Raw genomic sequence first — 22,496 nt, 5'->3', positions numbered from 1 at the left:
TTCGAGTTAACGATACATCTAGGTGTAAACTTGTCTAAACACCTAGTTATCTTAATATCGTGGCATAGTCAGAAAATAATTGGACCCAATTACCCTAGCGTTCAGCTTTAAACCGCAGAGCTGTAAAGTAATGGCAATTAGCTCGATACATGCAACATATATTATCAAGATTTTTTTTTGTAGAACGAATCGTCCTGTCGTTTGTTTAGCAGTACAGACCCAAGTCAAATAATTCAAACTCCATCACCCGAGAGGTCGACAAGATGGACTTGAAACAGCAACTTGTATTATTCTAATTTATTACTTTTTCAGGAGTGAAGACAAAATATCTATTTTTACGCCTCAGTCGAGTTTTTCTTTCAGTCTCCTTTTTCCCTTCCATCTGTTTCTTACTCTGAACACCCTCCGGGCGTCTATATTTATCTGCTACCCCTAGGAAAGCTATGCTCGCCCAAGACGTATCCCTCCAGAGACTCTTGCAGCCTTGGCTTTTCTAATTTCTAGAATTCAGACAGTGCTAGTAATTCGCAATTAGATAGCTAGGTTTTTTCTTAAATTTTCATTTAAAGTTAGTATACAACTTCAGGGGCCAATAGAAGCAATACAGTCATAACACAACGGACACAAAATAATGAAATATGGTAAATGCTCCTTGGTATGTCCGCAATAGTAATACACATAGAGCTCTGAATATCCCGCATCTCGGCATCAAGATTTTCAGTGGTATTCACGATTTGTGTTGGATGTTAACGCTTGTTAAGTCGAGTCGAAAATGATCGATAAGATTGTGAACGCCCATTTTCATATTTCGAAATTAACATGTCAGTTCTTCGTCGTAGTTTGGAAGGAAGAGGATTTTTTCAAAATGCCAAAAGTTAGTCGAAAGATTTCTTAAGTCTTTGATTCAAAATGGGCGCGCTGTCCTACTTAAGCTAAAACAAATAACTGAACTGACCAATAAGAAGGAGATAAAACATAATGACATAATGAACATAAATATATAGTTGATAAAAATCCAATGCCTCCATGAAGGTATGAGGATAGGTCAGGAATTAATAAAAGATATGTGTTAGTCGAATTTAATTAAAGCGTATCTCAAAATAAAAATATATAACAAACAACCAGCTGTTCAATGCTTGTCGATCATGTTTGTTACTTAAGTCCTAACGCTAACAGTCTGACTGCTATTCAACTTGACAGCTAACACAGGTCCAACTTTAGATCGAGCAATGTTAAGTAGCTGATTCTAACAGACCTACGTCATATTGTTTTCGATCTAACACGACTTAACAGATTTAACAGGGTTGACACAAAGATCGTGAATCTTCAAAGCCACCCGAAGCCAAAAACGTTATAGTCGTAGTATAGACGACTGAAGAGGACAAAGCCATTGGAGTTAGTTATTTAAAAAGTTACGAGGTTAACTCAACTCGATAAACTATGACAGTAATGACACAAGTCTAGTTATCACTAATTATTGTCAACAATGCAGCAGTTGTGTTTGTATGTTTACATTTAGCAAAAAAATTATTGTATCTGGTGGACATATTCTCAGACGGAATTGCCCAAATTTCAATAGGTGTCAAAACGAAGAAAACGATTCGCATTGGCTTTTTTATGTGTACAGGCCTTACAAAGATTAATAAGTGATCAGGAGGAAATGTAAAAAAAAGCTCATTAAGGAGAGGTAGGGGTGGAAGAAAGTCGGAACGCTCTTCCAGGAACTGTCGTCCAAAGTGACGAGGGTGAGAGGAAAAATGGTGGTACAAAAACTCCACAATGGATTCCCTAGAGTTTTTCGAGGTCAAAATCCCAGGCTGAAACGTTAACCTGGGTTCCTCGGCGACGGCGAAAACAGTATCGAAATTCTCTATAAGCTGTGGAAAAAAAGAAGGTTTGTTTATCCATCGATTCAGTTACGGAAAATGGTAATAACGGGTTGGGGTCGTTAATATGAGGTTAGGGACAACACGTACTCCGGGATAATTTATAACACTAGTTAGTTAGCTTCCTTGCTACACGAATATCTCTTCTCTTCCTTCTTTTCAAGATAATTGGAAAGGTTCATACGTCGTTAGCAGTGTTGGCGAAAACACTGTCTACATTGTATGAGATAATGTGATGAGGTGATATTTTAATGAAGAGAGTAATCGCTCGGTTCATGGGTTGGCTTGAAACTCGTAAAATTGATGACCGGGCCCTTGTACAATCATCTCAAGGTTTGTCAAGGACCTCAGGCCTTCAACGCCCATTCCGTTTTATTTGACCCGTGACCCGTTGTAAAAACGGTCGGAATTCGTTCTCCAGTCCCGGCTCTCGTGGAATTATTTTTATAAGGGGCACGTTTTGAATTTTATCCGGGCTGAATCGGCCGAGGCTCGGGTTTCTTCATCTCACTCTGAGGAATCTTTTACTGGCTGGTTATCTGCCTAGAATTTACATAGATCTCATGTTCATTAATGGTCGTGCGGTTGGAGATTATTTCGACTTCAAACCGGTTTACTACAAAGAATCCAGATTTAAAATAAGAATAAAGAGAGAAAGAGAGATATATATAAAAAAGAGGGTAAGGGAAAAGAGAATAAGGGAAGGGGGGAGATATTTCACCGACTTGTCAGTTACAGGCAGTTCCCTTCACATAATAGGCCTCTGCTTCTTCCGCTGAGAGAGAAACAGAGAAAGCATAGAAAGAGAGTGAGAGAAAGAAAGACAGAGAGGAGAGAGAGAGTGTGTGAGAGAGGAGAGAGTGACCCAGGGAGAAAAAGATCGAGGAGCGAGGGGCGAGGAGGAGGCTCACATACATTTATGTATGCAGGGTGTCCTTTATTTAAATGAATTTCTGTTGAACCAATGGCGCTATAATAAATATAAATAAATAAATAAAACATGTTTAATATTTTTATCCTAGTTTCAAATTTTTATCTCTTTTTGGAAAAAAATGATCCTGGTACCTCAGCCTCAGTTTAACTTTCAAATCTCAAATACGACTCTATACATCTCGACACATCATTTTAAAGTATTTTTTTACGCTGAAAACAATGATCCAATCGGATTGTAAATTGGTCCAAAAAAATGACAATGTTGTGGCAGAAGGTTTGAGAAAAAACAGTCATTTGGTTTGCTATTCATTAATCACATTTCATGTTCGAACTGTTGCCTTACGTTGCTGGGTTATGATTGGCGTAGACACTGGTTTTTTAAATGAGAAGATAGTCAAGTGGAGTTAAATGGGGTGACCAAGGTGAATCGGGTGAGGTCCTATCCACTTATCCCGGAAGTAAAGGTTCAAATCACGTCTCACCTGCAAAGAATTGTGTGTTCGGGGCATCCATCATGCTGGAGAATCATTCTTTATAGTTGTTGCAGAGGACATCATCTAATAGTGTTGGTAAAATCTCCCTCAAAACTTGAGCAACTGAGCACTATTTAAATTATTTTCGTAGAAATAAGGCCCAATTAATTTAATATCCGGGAAGTCCACACCAAACGTTGATACTATGAACCACCTGATGATGACAAGAATTCGAAATTCTCTGATTTTCCTCTGTCTATGTTCGACAATTATTCCAATTAGGATGCCGTTAGAGGTGAACTTGGATTCATCCATTGGATGTATGGAAGCATGTTTTCTTCAACCACCCGAATTACGCTGCCGGTTTTTTGGTGATGGAACAGCAACTGATCCGTTTTACCCTTTCACAGAAGGACTGAGAGTTAAATTGCCTCTTTTATATTTCCAAGTCAAATCGAATAGCAGTGTAGTCAGACTGTCAGCCGTTGGGACTTAGGTACCAGACATGGTCGGCATGAAATGAACAGCTGGTTATTTGATATGTATTTTTATTTTTAAATACACTTTAATTAAATTCGACCAATATATTGTTTTTGTTAATTTCTGACCTATCCTCACATTTTCATTATAGTGGAGGCATTGGATCTTCATCAATTAAGTATTTACGTTCCATAACCTATGTAGTAAGGATGTTCATTACTGAATTTAGATATTATCTTTGCTTTAGTAGGGCAGCGATTTTTGTGATTTAATTTATCTGTCCTACAAACATTCAACGACCACTTCTCCCATTTCATCGTAAAATTTTTCACGCGAAAAAAGGTTGCATTTTGAATCAAAGACTTGATTAGTCTTTCGACTGACTTTTGACATTTTTGAAAAAAAATCACACTCTTTCTTCACAATTGAAAACCAAAAGTTCACCAACAGTAACAAATCTTCAGTACGTTTGACAACAGTTTTTGGTTTTACCAGTCGCTACGTGTGGCTCTACGGAAGAGCTAACATATTACCTTCGAAATAAGAAAAGGCCGTGCACAGTCTTACCGGTCATTTTCGACTCGATTAACAAGCGTTAACATCTAACACAAATCGTGAATACCAAGAGTCGAGTCGTTTAAATAGAAAATCGATGGATGTGGTGTTGGCCCTGTTCCAGGACATATCACCTTGTTCTTTCATATTGCCATAGTTCATGAATAGAAGGGTGTCAAATGAAGCATTCACCTCGGAGAGAGCGGTCGTTTCCCTTCTATTTTTATGATGGGGACGTTACAGTTTTTTTTTATATCTGCTTTTCTTTTTGTTTATTTTGCATTGAATGTGTTATTGTCGGACTGATTAAATCTCTTGTTCTACCACCTGGATTGGGCGCGTTTCAGGGCAAAACAAGCTACACGGATGAAATCGGACGAGAATTAGGAAGGAAAAGGAATATAAAGGAGGAATAAACAGTTGTCTACCTTAAATAGAGGCAATTGTGGGGTGGTGGGTGAAGGGGAGAGATCATAGCGGGGTGTCTTCAAACAACCATCACGTTCCCTTTACCAGTTCTTCCTTTTACACATCCTGATATTTCACATTCCGCTCTCCTCCCTCAACAGTCGATTTCCTCTATCTCCGTCAACCCGTTTTCTTCCCCCTTTCCGTTTAACCACTCTTAGCTCCTGAGCTTTTGAGTGCGAATAAAACGGAGAACTAGATGATAAAGCCGGTTCGGAACCGTCGTCGAACATTTACATAACGCAAATGGAAGAAAGTCGAAATACGTCTTGTTAAATTTATATAATCTTGTCGTAATTCTTTATTACCATCTATAAAGGTGGCTCCAGACATGGGTATTCGCCGAATGCCGGACAAGGTTTCGCCGAATCCCGACTAGTGTGGATGGATGCTTATTGTCGGTCTTCTCGTCCGCTTCAAAGTGCACGAATATTTGTTAAGTAACCGCGCTCAAACCAACCACACATTCGGGAATCAAATTTAACTGTACGTATCTTTATCCAAATCACCAAACCTTAAACCTCCTTAAACCAACTGTTACCAAAATCAGCAGAAAGTGTATACTTCTATTTAATGCTATTTATTTGCCATTAATGAAAGATTCCTAACTAGTATAGGTGTATTAATTTACACAATAACAACAGTCTTTTTAAATTAGGAATGGATTGGCCCAAGGCTACAGTTTTGGAGTCTCTCGATTTTTACGAAATAGAACCAATAATTTGGAAAGCTTCTCTTACTAATCATAAATTGTTTTATAAATAAAGCAATAAATAAAAATATAATTAAATATATTTTTTTCAATTAGTTTGTAGCCACTGCATAAAACAGTAACCTCAACTGCAGCAATGACGGTTTCACTGTTGCCCATCACGATTGGTAGTAAGTTGAGGACTCGCACGGCACTTGGCAAATACGTATTCGCTGTTGCTGCACAAACTGGGTGGTTGTACAAACCACGCATGTGTGTACACATAGGCACGCTATTTGATGAATGCCAAGACGAGCATCTCTTGACAAATATTCGGCAATAGGGATTCGGCGAATAGCGCACCTTTAGAGGAAAGTGGTCCTAGGTTAAAACAAGGCTGTGACAGAAATCAACACGGCCTGCGGACGTTCAGTCGAACACAATTACATTTGTGCTTTGTAAGCCGTTGTGATCCAAGAGCAACTTTGCCTATCAGCGGAGTCCATCTAATCGCCCCCTCAATGGTATTATAGCTGGTCGGTTAAGCACCTCTGCCCCCAACATTTACCCCAATTAGACGGATCTTCCAAATGTCGGCTATGTCACCAAGAATAATTAAGGAATCTGGAGTATTTTCGGCCTTTTTGTTGCGATATGTAAAAAAATTGTATATGTGTTCAATTTAAAAATTAAAATATTCCAACGATTACCTTTTTCAATGATTTCAAATGATTTCATCTGAAGTGATTTTTTTCAGCGTCTTCGCGTCACTACGAGACATTTAATTTACATCTAGGAGTTCTTGTGGTTGTAATCTTGAAAGATTTAACGTTTTTCTCACTCAAAACAACGTCTATATCTATAATTCTTGCATTAAAACGACTGTGCCAATATTAAGACATTGGGAAGAAATGGGAAGATTATTTGAATTTGTTGTTTGTAAAGATGAAGGTCGATAATGAAATTGTATATACACTGACAGGCAAAAATTCTACCCACTTGTAATATAACTTGATTTGTATATATTTTTATATATTAATCAAAGTTTCATGTTTTTTAACGTTCAATAATGGGAGTGTTTGTCTAAAAAAGGTAAAAAAAAGTAAATTGGTAAGGAAAAAAAGACGGACAGATAAAATTTATTTATTAGATTTTTAATTAACATTTCAATATCCCGTATTTCCTCCTCTTGCCTTAATTACATCTGGAAGACGCCTCGGCTACTTTCTACCAGTCTGGCAATGTCGCTTTGCTAGAGGTTATCCCATTCTTCACGATGAGTCCTTTCAAGATCGTGGAATGTATCAGGAAGTGATGGACGTTATTCGTCTTTTGAGGTCATCCCATAAATGTTCGATGGGGTTCAAGTCTGGAGAACGGGCTGGCCAGGCTAAGACCCTGATGCTGAAGGTACGTTTGTACTATGCTAGCGATATGAGTGCATTATCGTGCTTTCGAATAAGATTGTCGCTGGTTTCATCGAGAACAGGCAACTCATGATGTTCCAAAATTTCATCCACATAGCGAGTAGCCAAAGACCCTCCAGGAACAACAAGTCTGTGCGACTCTCCTTTGAAATTCCCGCCCACACCATCGCTGAGCTACATTGAAAAGGTTGGCTCTCGAAAAAATTACAAGCTTCGTACTTTTCATTTCGCCTTTTCCACTCTTTCACGCCCATCTAGAGGTCTTAGAATAAATCTGCTCTCATCTGTAAAACGTACAGCAGGTCAGTCGTCTAAATACCAATGGCTGTGTTCTCGAGCAAATGCGAGCCGTGCAACTCTGTGTGTTCTGGTCAATTCTGGTCCTCTTCCGGGCCAAAAACCCATCAGTCCAACTGATTTAATCTTCTTCGAGCAGTACGTTCAGAAATTTGGAGGCCTCGAACTTCCTGGAGGTGACGAATCGCTTGGACAACAGTAAGGTGCCGGTTTCGCAAAATTCTCAAAGTCAAAAAACGGTCATCTTGTGGTTAGTGCCCTAGGTCATCCTTCTATGGTAGGACCCAGCTTCTGGAAAATGTGTAACGGCGTCTCGCAGTTTCCCAGGGAACTCCGATGGCAATAGCCGCAAACCTGATGGAACGTCCTTCATCAGTGACACAACACGCACAAGATCAGCACTGCGTGGCATATTTAAGTTTAAATATTGAAATTAAGAAAACAAAGATGAAAACTAGAAAGATTATTGCTTCAGAATTCAAATGAGTCTGAATTAACATTTTAAATTCCGTCAAAAGTAAACATTGAAAAATCCTTTATCCATGGTTTGGATTAAGGATTAAGTGTGTTTACCTGTCATCGATTTTCTCAATTTCAATCATAGCATAAAGAAATATATATTTATAAAAACAATGAGACAAATTAGGGCAGAACTTTCTTTTAATGAGAACATGAAAAAAAAAAAATCAATCGGGTGGAACTTTTTGCCTATCAATGAATATTTTGTGTTTATTTTTGTTATGTAATTTGTTGACTGATTAATGATGGTATTTTATTTTGTTGACAGATAAGGCAAGAGAAACCATTTTACAATGCGGATCCCGAAGTCGATTCACTGGTAAGTGTAAACAAATCTAAACTGGTTGACGTCGGAATAAGGTCGGTTTAAAGGCGAATCCGGTTGATATACGATCAGAGGGCCCAGGGTGGGCGTGTGTTTGCGGTGGATATCGGGAACGGGACGTAACAGTAAAAGTTTGAGTGACAGCCGACTGGGGTCTTGCTCAATCTACTGGAAGTATATGCGGCTGACCGAACTCTTCATAAATCCGTCCGGTACGAGCCACACGACCACCCACAAATATTTTCTAAACTGTTATTATCCCTCGCATCCCCGGCTTTTATATTGATGTGTAAACGAGGTTTTTCCAATGTGGGTCAGAGCCGTTTATTCCCTCGGCCTTTTACACCCGCCTGTCCGTCTTCATCAGACAATTTTGTAGTTTTTGATTTCATTTTAATATAAACGCGCCCATTTGTATTCGTCATTCGAGCCCGATATTAAATCCCCTTTTCATGTCACACGAAGGCCGCCCGGCAATTACCTTTTTGAGCTTTAATTATTGAATAACAACTCTATGTATCCCCATTTTTTTAATTGAACTTCTTTTACATGTGATTTTTTAACAAATTGCAATTGTTCATGCAGAGTTGGAGTAAAGCGTACAACAAAGCTTTATTTGGTATCAGATAAACTTTTTACATCAAAATGAAACAAAAACTAATGGAAATAATCGAGCATCTATTTTCTTTTTCTAAGTTATGAGCGGCTTCGATGGCCTTAACGGCTAGGGCGGTGACAGCGCGCTCATCACTGTGAGATGCCCTCTATTCGAATCCGACATATCTACAAACGGGCTGTCTTTTCCTAAAAGAGCCCAGGGGTAAATCACCTATGCTGTTGCAAAACCCTATTAAAAATGTACAAGTTAGAAGAAACCGAGAATATTTTCAAATGGGCTTTCATCCTCCCCCATATTATCTTTTCCCTGATCCATTGGAGAACGGCATCGTCATGTTATTGTGGAGAGATCGGTTTTGGTACACTCTCGCTTTTATTAATCATTCTTTGTTCACTATATATGTATAATGTGGGAAGTTTAGGAACCGACAAACAGCTGAGTTCATCGCCGGTCCTGGGCACTTCTTTTCCTGACCCATAACGCGTATTTTTTAACCTGCAGCCATTTCAGCGCCTCGACCTAGTTACTGACTATCTGCTTTTATGTGAAAACTAAGTTGATATCCTAAAATACAAGCGTCTCATTTGTATGTTAGGTTGTCAACTGGAGAGTACATATAAAACATACAATATAAATATATACACTAATATGAAAGTCTGGTCACATTCACTATTCCTCGTGGCGTTGGTCGAACCCACTCCATTCGCGCTAATAACTTACTTTTACTCACCAGACGTCACACACAACCCAGAGTTCTCCATATTCCTTGTGACGTGTTAAAACCCCTTTCCTTTCACGCGAATAAAGTAACATTCGTTCCAATAAATTAACATTTAAAAATCCTCTAGCCCAAAAGTATCCGAAAGGTGCTCGTGAGTTATTCTTGAATGACCTATGTGCAGCCTCGTTAGCACGGCCTTTTCTCTTTTCGACCCGTTCTCTGAGGACCCAGAGATTGACTTCTTCCTAACCTGCCATACTTTGCCCCTCTATTTTTCACATTTGAATAAGTCAAACGTAGTACACTTAGTTGGTATACAAATGTACATTGATGTCTTCATAAAGAATTTTTTATGCTTTTATCAGTCGGTCTTTGTTTCAAACCGTCTCATACACCCAGTACTCAGACAGTCATATATAAAAAAAGTTCAATGTCAATCTTTGAAAGAAATTTATCACACAGATAGACAATCTTATCGTCACACACTTCAGAGTTTAGAATTAACATATATTTCTTATAACGTGGTTATTAATTAATAAGATATTATATATTGTTTCAGATGGTTCAAGCAATACAAGTTTTACGGTTCCATTTATTAGAATTAGAAAAGGTGAGGATTTTTTTTTTAGAAAAATTTCAAAATAAAATGAAGTTCTTGCACGATATGGGTGGTTCAACGTTTGATTTGGGATTGTAGAAAATTGTTTCTCTTAATATTATTGTCTTGTGTGTAATCATAGCTGTACGCGAGAACTTCATTCAAAATAGATGCTTACTTTGTGGCTTATTGGAAACGCTTATTTTCCGACCCAAAGTCTTATCGTGTTGTGTCTACAGGTACACGAGTTGTGTGACAACTTCTGCCACCGCTATATCAGCTGCCTCAAGGGTAAGATGCCAATAGATCTCGTCATCGACGAAAGAGAATCCTCGAAACCCCTCGCCGAAATGGGTACGCCCGCCAACGGAAACGACGGACGAAGCAATGCGGACTCCACATCCCACACGGACGGCGCGAGCACCCCAGATGTGGTAAGAGCTTTTTTGTGTTTCTTTTTTTTTTTCATTTTCCTCTCTGAGTCCGACCCGGGGGCGACTCGCAATTAGAAACCCAACACTGAAGGGAGGACCGGGGATGGCTTCTGCTAGTAATTGGTGTCAATTTGAAGGCTCATGTAGGGGAATAAGCCGCTTATCCATCATTACTAGATATAACCCGGTCTTAGACCGCACCGATGTCACTCAATCACTATTACTTTTTTTCCACGGTAATATTCTTAATATCTACATGCAATCAGTTTAATCCGATTATCCTTATTTTAAACTACACTCTCACTAAGACTTGTCTTAATAGGTCATGTGGGATTTTTAATTTTTAATTTCTCTAGAAACTATCCTGAGATTGTGAGATTCCTCCTGTGGTCTGCGGGGTGATGCACCTATTGTTTTATAGTTACCCATCCTGACCTGCCAATTTAGTCATTTCTCCATCTTCAGTGTTTGAGTGACTCCACAGATATGTGTTAAACACTGAGGTATTATAATATTCTATTACAATTAACATTGAATCGCACTACTGTCATGATTTACCAAAAATGTTTGAAAAAAAAGAAAAGACAAAATGTTAACTCTTAGGATAGGATAAGAACAATAGCAGCAGTAGAAATACCCTCCGGTAACTTAATTATTTTTTAAATTTAATTTGACTGGCAATAAAGGCGTATTTTTTAACCACGCAAGCGGTTGAATTCTGAATAATTCATAAGGACAATATCGTAAAAGTTAAATAAAAGTTAAACTCAACTTGTCCGCCAAGTTAAAAGCCTAAAACGTGAGAAACGTTGGAATAAGTTTAATTCGATTTCTTTCGAAAATGAAGCAATTTAAGGCCTAGTTAATTCTCTGAAATGGGAAGCATTGACATTACCGGTTTTTCTATTTTGTGTAGTGTAAAGCCTCGTCCAGGTATTGCTGTGGTTTTTTTAAAATTGATTTACAATCGAAATCGTTGGCTGTCCTAATCAAAATTCACTAATTTCGTGGTCCGCGTGACCAACTAATACATTACAATTAATTAAGGTTGTTAGTTGAGATAAAAAAGTCAATGGCACGAGCGGGATTCGAACCCACGATCTTCGGCTTGATACGCCGCTGCTCTACCACTTGAACTATCGTCACCTCGATCCACTCGGACACTAACTTCCCATCTCAACCTCACCTTTTGAATTTTCCCTCCTTTTTGCCATTTTTCAAACGTCGTGTAATCGGATTGGATTCTCGGCGACAAATGAAATGGCCACGGAGAGCTTTAGTGAAGTTTACTTCATTTTAATTCATTAAATTCACTAATTTCGTGGTCCGCTTGACAAATTAATACATTATAATTAATTAAGGTTTTTAGTTGAGATAAAATCAAAATTGTAAAAACGAAACTTTTATCAAAAAGTAATGGGGATATTGTTTACTGGCAACGGAGACGGTATTTTCTTTGGCCTGAATCCCCGTTGATAATTACGTCTAGGTTGTTCGTTTCAGACATATTTTATAATACGACTTTTTTAAATGTGAAAAGAACAGAAACGAAAAGTTGCGTAAGGGAAATTAGAAAAAGCTCGATCCATAATTACCCGGCGTTGGTTAACGAAACGAAAACGAAACCGATCTGCTATCATGGGAGAATATTTCGTAAAGAAGCGACTTAAGTAACTCGTGCGAGGCCTGTTTCATGAATCAGATAAGAAGATACCGCGAAATGTTAATTATTATCTCAAGGCGACCCGTTCAAAAAGGAAACCGGGAGCAAATTGAATACGGCGCGAGCGCGGTGTGCCCGATCCTCGGCCGAGCCGACGAGGATTGTCAGAAGGATCCTAATCGTTGGACGCATTGACCACGAGGGATACCGAGACCGACCTTGGGGTATGTATGAATGCATAATGACCACCTGGACGCCCAACGACTGAATGTATTTTTTATGAGCCCGGACTCAAAATGACTTTTGACCAGCCAGAGAGTCCTTTCAAAATTGCTTGCTGTCCTCTGCAGGACCGACCGCAATTATCATATTTCAAATCGTAAATAATGACCGTCAAATGACTTACTAATTTTGAAAACAATACTGCACCATTTTTATGAAAACCTTTATCGGGTAGAATTTCATAAAATTATTGGATAGACATATCTTGTGCTTATTGTCCGAAGTCTGCTGATGGGGAAACACGTACATTTTAACATTTTCGAGAGAAGTTCATAAAATAAAAATCAACATAGAAACAATTCATTTATTGGGGTTATTTGATTATTTCTCAGAGATTAATTGATGATAATGATGATACTGATGAAAAGGAGACCAGGAAGTTGGGCTTTATGTTCCCCAAGGACTGCAGCCTTCAGGCTATTGTACTCTTAGTTCCTTCGTTCAGTCTGTCGATTCGATCCTTCTTTTAAAGAAAACTAGGTCATTGACTGTCGTTGCTACAATGTGGGTTTTCTTTGTATCCCAGGGTCTCCATTGAGCGGTTGCTTCTAATTCGAAGACGATATGGGTGGATGTTTCTTCCTGCTCATTGAATCATCTTCAGATGGTATCACCATTGAATATGCTCATTGCCAATGACCTGTAGTCCTATCAGTACTCCTCTGAGTTTAGCTCTCTCTCCTTTAACTGTAGCATTGAATTTGTCAGCCTTAGTAAGGGTTGTTTTAGCATAAGTTTGCTGTCCCTAGCACCCATAGAGTTTTTTATCCATTCTGTCATGGATTATGTAGTTGGTTTTGTTGTACCAAGAATAAGTTCAGGGCCTATGGTCTTGCAGATCCTCCTGTGGCCACTGTGTCTACTTTTTTATACTCAAAATTCCCTTGTACCTGGTATAGGTATTCTTGGTACCCAAGATATCTCCAGATTTTTTTTTCTCCAGGTTTTGGAGATTTTTGGTGCATCTGACTAAGTCTAATGGGATTTTTTTACATGCTAATGCTTTGCCAGTCAGTGTAGCCTCTTTTAAGATTTTCGACAAGCATTGATGACTTGTATTTATGCTTGAAAGACCGAGGTGTAGTTCCATAATGAGATTGTTGTTCTATGTTTTCGTCTTGTGCAAAAAACGCCTGATCCAGTTCCTTTATGGGTTTTGGAGCCATGGATGAATTGTTTAAAAAAATCTAATTTTCATTTAGTCCTGAAAGCCGTATGAAAAAACATGAATACTAACCACAATATAAAAAAAAACATGTTGCAATGTTTTCTTGTTTACTGTTCAAACGACGAACTTTTTTCCTTGCAACAGTTTCTCCAGGTCCCGGGCTCCCAACGGCACTGGAGCTTTTTAAGCCGGGCACCGAGGATTCTTCACAAACGAGCGTAATTTACGGCCGTTCTTGGCTCTGGCCCTTATGCCGTCATTGGCGGGGTTGAGAAGCCAAAATCTGAACTATAAAACATTCTGGTATAAACTAAATGGATGAAGAAGTTGTGTGAGTCGAGGATGGATGGCTATTACCAGTCCTGAAAACATTCCAAGACAAACGAAGGCCTGTGGGATTCGCTAAAATGCACACCAGATACTGATATTCGTCCGTCTCATGACTTCATCCGACCTCAACACGACAATTTAGGAAGTGTGAAGCGAAATTATGGTGTTTAAACCATTAGCCGTTAAGGTATTTTTAGGGGGACCGAAAAATTACAGCTGTTAGATAGACCTTCAATAAACGAAAGTACCTGCCGCCGCGCCGTTACCGACTAGGATAAAATATCGCCCATTCTTCGGAATCATTATTTTCGTTAATGAGCCCTTATGTAATCGGTCATAAAAATTGTTTTCTAATACCCGCACTAAATCACATTCAACCCTTGTCATGTTTGTTCTACTCTATGGACATTTGGAATTTATGGAAACGCTCGGAAAATTTATCGCCCTCTCGTGAATTGGGGCCCGTACGAATTTCGATTTCTTCTATTTAAACTATTTTATTTAAATACTTTCACGCTGAAGATAAACGTGACGAATATCTCTTATAATTGCACAAAAATTTAAATAAATGTGGAATAAACTCGTGGTTGATGAAACACGCAATAATGCATTTTTTATGGCTTTATGATTCACATATTAGCCAGAACAGAGTATGTTTGGAGTAATATCATCATTTTTTTTTGCGGGGGGGAAGAGGTGATCGTGAAAGAAAATTCCAGGAGTAAGAATCGAACTCCGGTCCCCCATTTTTAAATTATATTTTATTTATTGGATTAGATAGAAATTTATTTTTAGTCATAATTTGACATTGTATGGAACCTTATTCCATTTTTAATTTTGTATCCATTGGAATTCGTGGTCCGATTGACCAAATAACTTATTTCAATTAATTAATCATTATGTAAGGTATTGGTTGAGATAAAAAAGCCAGTGTAACGAGCGGGATTCGAACGCACGACCTTCGGCTCAATACGCCACTGCTCAACCACTTGAGCTATCGTGACTTCAATTAAGTCTTTACTTTAATTTTATAGATGCTATAACTCTGTTATAACATTTTAAAATAAATATACATATTTTGTACGTTGGATTTCTTATTAAAATTTTAGTTAATATATTCAAGAAACTTTGCGCCGTTTTTATATTCTGGGGAAGATTGTACAATTTTTGTAATCCAGAAATTGCAGTTTTTACCGAACAGTTTTTATTATTTATTTGATACATCATAGATTTTGATATATTATCACATAACATTTACATTGTTTTATGTATGTTATAAACCATGGAAAATACAAATTCCGAATTAACGGAAAGATTATTTTAAAGGAACTTTGATCCGCATCAGAATTACCGCTCTGGATTCGCACAAAGTATAATAAATAAAATTTTAAGTTATTTTAGAGAAAATGTAAAATTAAACAAAAAACTTTCGAGAGAAAATGTACAATTGAATAGGGTAACTGTCGTCAGTGTTGAAAATTTACTTAAGTTTTTCTGCTTTTTCCATTTTCGTTTTTTTTGTTTCACAATCGTTCAATTTCTTTGCTTTTATGCTTTTTACTTTATACGATACGGTTGAAAAATATATCATTGTTGTTTTCAGTGGAAGAAGCAGGCTAAATAGCGTTAGGTTAGACCCTTTGACAACCCTTCCCCCAGGGGACCGCCCGAAAATCTCTCTTCCACTAAGCCCGTGAAGTATGGGCGTTTTATTCCGCCCTAAACCTAGAAAGGAGATAAAACCTAATCGCTTCTAAGTTCCTGTCGACGAAAAAAAAAAAAAATCCAACTCTACCAACGCTACCGGCTAAATTATGCACAACCTTCATTGGCCAACGGCCATAATTAGGGATTGTTATGTCTCACGAAATAATTACAGATTCCTACCGTCTAGATTTAAAATGGACTCTCGAGCCAAGTCCGAGACTAATCGAAAAAATAGATATCAGTTTATTATTCTAAACTAGCTCCGATTCTACCGTCTTATATTAATCCACTTGATAAATATGCAACAAATTTTATTCACGATTGTTTTGCCTTTTGGATGAGATAATTAAATTGAATAAATTAAAAAGGGTAAAAAAAGAATTAACGTGCACCTGGAGGTGAACGAGCGAGCAGAGAGAATCGCCTCCTTAATTTATTCTCTCCATAACATTATATTAAAAAAAAAAATCATGCCTAGCCTTCTGTACTCATGTCTTCTGTACTACAATCCACAGGCCATATTAATTATATTAAATGGTTAACACGAGTAAGTGTGTAAAGTAAGTACTGTTTGTAAGTACGTTTACTTTTCTGTTTGTGAGATTTCTCAACATCTTTTATTCTTCATAATTTTCTTACGTGCTTTTCTATAACAAAATGAAAATCCTTTGATTTAAAAAAAAAAAAATTATACATTACCATCAAAATGTCAAGTTTGTTACAGAATTATTAACCACAAACATTCTTACATACGGAGAAATTATTAATCACTATAATAATACAGAAATGAACTATCATTAATAAAAAGGCTCGCCAGAAAATTACAACTATCTATAAAGAATTAATAGATTTCTTAAATGAACCGAGTTAATTGTTCGGCTGCTCTGAGAGTGATGACTTTCTCGTCATTACTCCTCTATCAACCAGCTCGCCTGGATTTCTTTTTTCCCCAATCGGCAAAGGATTTTGTTAAACTGCCTTAATTTGATTGTTTGCCCTTTATTATTTAAATATTCTTCAACCATTTCTACGATATTGCAATTAACACTTCCTTGACCAAAGTCGCTTCTGAGCAATGCCAGCTGTAGCTGTTTGAGCTTAGCAGGAAATCCGGCGAGTTTTGTGCGGTATCAGTGTTATTCCTGCTGTTTCTGCCCGTGTGTTGGCAATAAAACTTTTCTCTTAAGACAACATTAGGCCATGAAGGGTTAAATTTCAAATAGTGCAGATTGATGTAATAAACGGTGGATTAGCTCATAATTTTCTCTGTTATATCTACTTTCTGCGCAATAAACACAAGACAAAACAAATTAATTTATTTGCTATACTTTGAATACGTTATTTTAAGAAGTAAAAATTAAATGATAATGTAGAACAAAATAATGTAATATAATGTAAAATGACCAACCTGCTCTCAGTAAGTTTAACTTGTGCTTGACAGCAAGGGTTTTGAGCTCCCAAATAGTTTTATTTATTACAAAAATAAACAAAAAACAGATTAAAACTAATTAGTAGACTATGTCATTCTTTGTAATATGTAAACAATTATTTTATTAATATGTTACTTATAAACAATTTCTCTTCTTTAATTATATATGTTTAAAAAAGATTTACATTTAACATAAGAGGAAGAATATCGCTTTTGTTGTATTGCATAGAAGTGATTACCTTAGGAACTTTTATTAATGTAGTTGTTCTTGTAATGTTATTGAAGTCCGGAATAGGTAAAGTTTTATGCTTATAACTACGAATACATAAATACATCAAACATAATTGTTTGACTTGGAATATTTTAAAATCAACTTAAAGTCCCTTTGTTTTGTACCTTCTATGGTTATTTAATGAAATTTTTATTATATAATTTTGACCGGCAATTATTGGAAAAAATTGTAGATTTTGTGGTACCTCCACAAACTAGGATCCCATATATTAGTAAAGATTGTGATATTTCGAAATAAACAAACATCATTACACCTTTCTGAAGAATGATTATTTGGAGATCATGAGATGCGGTCTGGTGTGATGTAGGTTTAGAAAAAAATTTTCTTTATCGTGCCAACGTTTCGATCTTTAGTGAGGTCATCTTCAGGGCTTGGGATTTATAAACGTTGTTTAAATTTTACAAATACATGTAGGATGTGAAAAAAATGATAGAAAATTCATTTTCTCAGATCCTACAGGTATTTGTATAATTTAAACAATGTTTAAAAATCCCAGGCCCTGAAGATGATCTCAATAAAGATCGAAACGTGGCACGATAAAGAAAATGTTTTTCTAAACCTACGTCGCACCAGACCGAGACCGCATCTGACGATCTCCAAATAATCATTAATTAACGGTCACTAACATCACACACACACACACACACACACAGAGGTGCAAAAGGTGAGAAATATCGAGGACTACACCATCCTAACACCACACATTTCTGAAGAATATTTCTTAAAAAGTTTAAATTTATAAGTCCTTTTTTTCAAATCGTCCACCTATTGGATCCGGACAGATCTGCTCAATTTTTATAATTATTTACTATAATTCGCTTAATATGGTTTTTTCCTTGCAGATTATGCGATGCATTACTGAATATAGCCATGTTCTGTAGATGTTTTCTGAAATGACTGTTCTAAGCATTGCCCTGTCTACTTGTACAGTGGCAATTTTTGTGAAGATCCTTTTGTTATAAGTTGTTTCGCACCCCTACAGAGGTTTTATAGCTCGACTAGCAGACTGGAGGTCTTTTAATGGCTATTTGTGTTATTTCGTAAACCTTTTTTAAGATTGGGCTTTGATTTATGTACCACGTGTTATTCGCTTATAATGGAAGTGTTTACAAAAGAATCAGAAAAGGAATGATCACAAAGGTGGTCGAAGTAGGAGAAAATTCTATTTCAACAAACGTGTTATTACGAACAAGAAACCCAGAAAAACTATGAATCACCTTCCTTAGAAGGTGATAGCATGTGTGTCATATGAAAATCTCGAGTCTTATTAGCACAATAACACATTTAACATGATTGAACGGCTCATTGTGACAAGTGAGGTTTGTTTGGATAAAACCGATCGTGGCAGTTGTCAACGCTTTCTTAAGTCGATCGGAGTTTAAAATGATACGCGATGGTTTAATCTTTGCATAACCATCCAGATTAATTGTTTTCCGACGTGCTCGCACGCTCGTATACAGTGTGGGATCTGAGAGATTTGAAGAGTAAACATTTAAAAGGCCGAAGACCGCGAAAAAAACATGTGTTCCTTCCCTTTTTCACATGATTTGGGATTTTTGGAAAATCGATTCGAACGGTGTTTTTGTAACAGAAAAGATTTTTTAAAATGTGTATATGGCCTGGCTGAATTCAGAAACAGTGTTTCGTATTTTTAGTAGTTTCAAATTTTTACGTTTTTTTGGTGAAAAATTATACAGGGTCCTTCAAGCCCAGTTCAACTTCAAAATTAAAAACTGTGACGCTGAAAACCTTGATACAATCGGATTTTAAATTGGTCAAAAAAATGTTGTGAGTTGTGGCAAAAAGTTTGGAAAAATGCAATTCGTTTGTTTCGTTGTTAATTCCAATAATGTGCTTCTTCACTAAAGTAAACATTAATTGCCTTCATTGTGTACATTCTGTCAATGTTTGCCAAACTCGCATTTTGAGAAAAAATCTTTATTCCTGGAAGTAAATACATTTTACTTATTGACGGATCAGTTGCTGTTCCATCACCAAGAAACCGCAGTGTAATTCGGGAGGTTGCAGAAAACATGCTTCCATACATGCAATGGACTGATGAATCCAAGTTCACATCTAACGGCATCCTAATTGGAATAATTTTTGAACGTGGGCAGAGGAAAATCCGAGAGTTTCGTATTCTTGTCATCATCAGGTTCACGGTTTCAATGTTTGGTGTGGACTTCCCGGAAATTAAATTAATTGGTCCTTACTTCTACGAAAATAATTTAAATGGTGTTCAGTTCCTCAATCTTTTGAGGGAGGTTTTACCAACACTATTAGATGATGTTCCTCTGCAACAACGATTAAGAATGATTCTCCAACTTGATGGATGCCCCGAACACAATTCTGTGCAGTTGAGACGTTATTTGAATCGTCACTTCCGGGATTGGTGGATAGGACCTCATGGCCCGATCTGTTGGCCTCCTCGGTTACACGATTTAACTCCACTTGACTATTTTCTGTGGGGCCATTTAAAAAACATTGTCTACGCCAATCATAACCCAGCAACCTTAGTCGAAGAACTGAGGCAAAGGATAGAAAATGCTTGTCTATCCATCATCCCTGACTCTATCGCTCTGAGCACCGGTGAAGAGCGGTTAAAAAGAGCAAATCTTTGCATCTTTTCGCAAGGCATTCGAACGTGAAATGTTATTAATAAATAGCAAACCAAATGACATTATTTGTCCAATTTAAAAACCGATTGCACAATTGTTTTCAGCGTAAGACATCCTTTAAAATGATGTGTCAAGATGTACAGGGCCGTATTTGAAATTTTGAAGTTGAGCCGGGCCTGAGGTGCCCTGTATAATTTTTCTCCAAAAAAGGTAAAAATTAGAAACTAGACTAAAAAATATTAAAAACGTATTTTGTGATAGCATCTTTGGTTCAAGAGAAATTCAGCTGGGCCATGTACAAAGGACGCCGGTATAAGTTCAAAACTCATGTATATGTATATACACAAATTTTTTCATCGCTCCATGGCCAATTATTATTACTTTTCCTTTTTCTTTTCTGTTATTTATAGAGAGGGGTACGTCTGTCATATCGGGTTGGGCATCGGGCATGCATTGAATTGCAATTATCGAACATAAAAAAAGGAAACAAGTCCTAGAAGTAGGTTCTGCGATGATTATCACTTTCACTGTGACAGTACAGAATTACGACGATATCCAATAAGTATAGAAGATCGCAGCAGTTAGACATTTTTTTGCCCAGAAGAAGCCGACATAATTTATAGTCGGATCAGGTGGAACACTTTCGATTTCTGGCGCTCGGACCAGTTAAACGTGCATAGAAAATACACTTAGGAGGACGTCTGTTCTGAAAAAAATCTCCGTTTTTACCCAAGGCGAAAAAGGTCCGCGAAATACTCACCAAGGGGGAGACAAATTGAGACGGGCTCGTTTTCCTTTGATCCATTATAATACGGAATCAGTTGACGTTATGTCGAATATGGGGAGGAAGCGTGAGGCGTGTATAAATATATCTGCAAGTCGATGGAAAGATCGGAAGGGTCGAAAACGCTGAGCCGGTCGAACACAATACCCGTGGTGCTTGCAACTAATCACCGCTTTGTCCTTCTCTCTTCGCCGTATGAACCTAATTTTAAAGTCATTCTTATGCAAATAACGGACCCGTTTGACCCGTAGCCACCGCTGACGTCGACTCGCTCTCACCCTCTCTCCCACACGCACGCATTTCGCACACCCTCTTCCTTTTTTTTTTCTCTCCCTTTTCACAATTGAAATGTTTATATCATGAAGTTTGGGGCGTAAAAGACAATTACAGTATGATTCTTATTGTGAAAGAGCTAGGGAGTGGCGCGGGGTATAATGGAAACTGTACCAGTTTCATCTTTTTACCGAGGGGTGTTAAAATGATGAATAAAAAGTGGGCGGGGGAGAAGCGAGGCCTATAAAATGAATAATAAAGTAGCGAGCAGAAGGGAAAATGATGAAATTGTCAGCTCGGTAAGGAGGGTTAACTGCGAGATTATACCTTCGCCGTGATCAACGTTTTATCCTCATTTTCTAGTCGGCCGTACACCGTTTCTTGATTACTTCTTGTTCGCTTCCGCCCAGATACTAGTCCCGGGTTTAATTAAACACGGCTCTGCCCGAGACGGAAAGATAACCAGAGAGAGACAGCGCGAGGAAGCAAGGGAGAAAGGGAGAATTCACACTCCGCTCCGTTTTACAATATTCTTCCATTAACCTCAAATGGAAAATTCTACTACTTCCTTTTTTTCCCCACTAGAAGCCAAAATCAACACGTACCAAGAATATTCACGGTTTAATTATATAATTTGGAGGGACAGGCATACTTTCTCTTTTGTCTGTCTATTCCAGCCGTCCTTCCATGACATTTAGACTAATAAGAACTAAGCTGTTGTACTTAACGTGAAGTTTATCCGTTTAAGGTGCCAAGTTTTAACAAACCAGAAAAAAGCACTTTCAGGGCGTCTGAAAATCTACATTCTTCGTGAAAAGTAAATTTACTAATTGTTCAAAACTTCTATTCAATACTAAATTCTTGGGAAAAGCGATCACACGAGATGGAAAATGCCAAAGCGAAGATAGCGATCAAAAATAGTGGTATGTTTTGTGGACGTAGGTGTAGATGTCATGTTCGGGATGTGTAATATACTGCGCTCTTTGAGAGCTAAAGTGTAGCACAGCGGTGAGTCCTAGCACATCAACAAATTTTCGGTGGTTGAATTTCTTCTACGGTTACTTTGTACATCCCAAAACACTTCCTCATGCGGGCAAATGAGGTGGCACAGTTTGTAAGGTGTGTTGGTATCTTTGCCTTCTTTACGGAATTTGCGTGTTGGGTTATACCATTCTTCTTCAGATGCCATTCAATCTGCAATGTCCTTGTGACTAGAACAATAATGCAATTAATTTTCGTCTGAAGGAAGCCTAAAACAATTCTCCAAACCCAGAGTCCGAGTAGAATGCGCGACTCAGTCCCATGTTGCTTCAGGCAACAAATTTTAGGAATTCAGCTGGGACAGCGCTAGGAGTACCGAGATGGGGACAAGGCTTGTAAAAATTGGAAATGTTGTGTATCCGTGTCGTTGGGTAATATGAATGTAAAATGAGACGGCGGTGTCTCCGAAAGCCACCCTATAAAATATTCACAGAGTAACACAATATCCCACCTAGGCTTCCCCTCAGCCATATATGAAATTTT

The 22,496-nt window shown here is 37.7% G+C and overlaps 1 protein-coding gene across 5 annotated transcripts in view; it reads left to right on the top strand.

Moving 5' to 3' along the window:
• Window positions 1-22,496, top strand: part of LOC106667202 (homeobox protein homothorax) — a 209,818-nt gene that overhangs the window by 51,502 nt on the left and 135,820 nt on the right. For all 5 annotated transcript variants that reach the window (XM_024225262.1, XM_024225261.1, XM_024225263.1 and 2 more), the window contains 3 exons: window positions 7,998-8,048; window positions 9,954-10,004; window positions 10,232-10,426. In XM_024225262.1, the coding sequence (XP_024081030.1) occupies window positions 7,998-8,048; window positions 9,954-10,004; window positions 10,232-10,426 (297 nt within the window). The remainder of the gene's footprint in view (window positions 1-7,997; window positions 8,049-9,953; window positions 10,005-10,231; window positions 10,427-22,496) is intronic.

The sequence above is a fragment of the Cimex lectularius genome, unplaced genomic scaffold (genome assembly GCF_000648675.2).
Source record: "Cimex lectularius strain Harlan isolate CLEC.00 unplaced genomic scaffold, Clec_2.1 scaffold27, whole genome shotgun sequence".
NCBI classification, from domain to species: Eukaryota; Metazoa; Arthropoda; class Insecta; order Hemiptera; family Cimicidae; genus Cimex; species Cimex lectularius.
The sequence above is the reverse complement of the archived record's forward strand: the minus strand, read 5'-3'. Positions and strand labels throughout refer to the sequence as shown.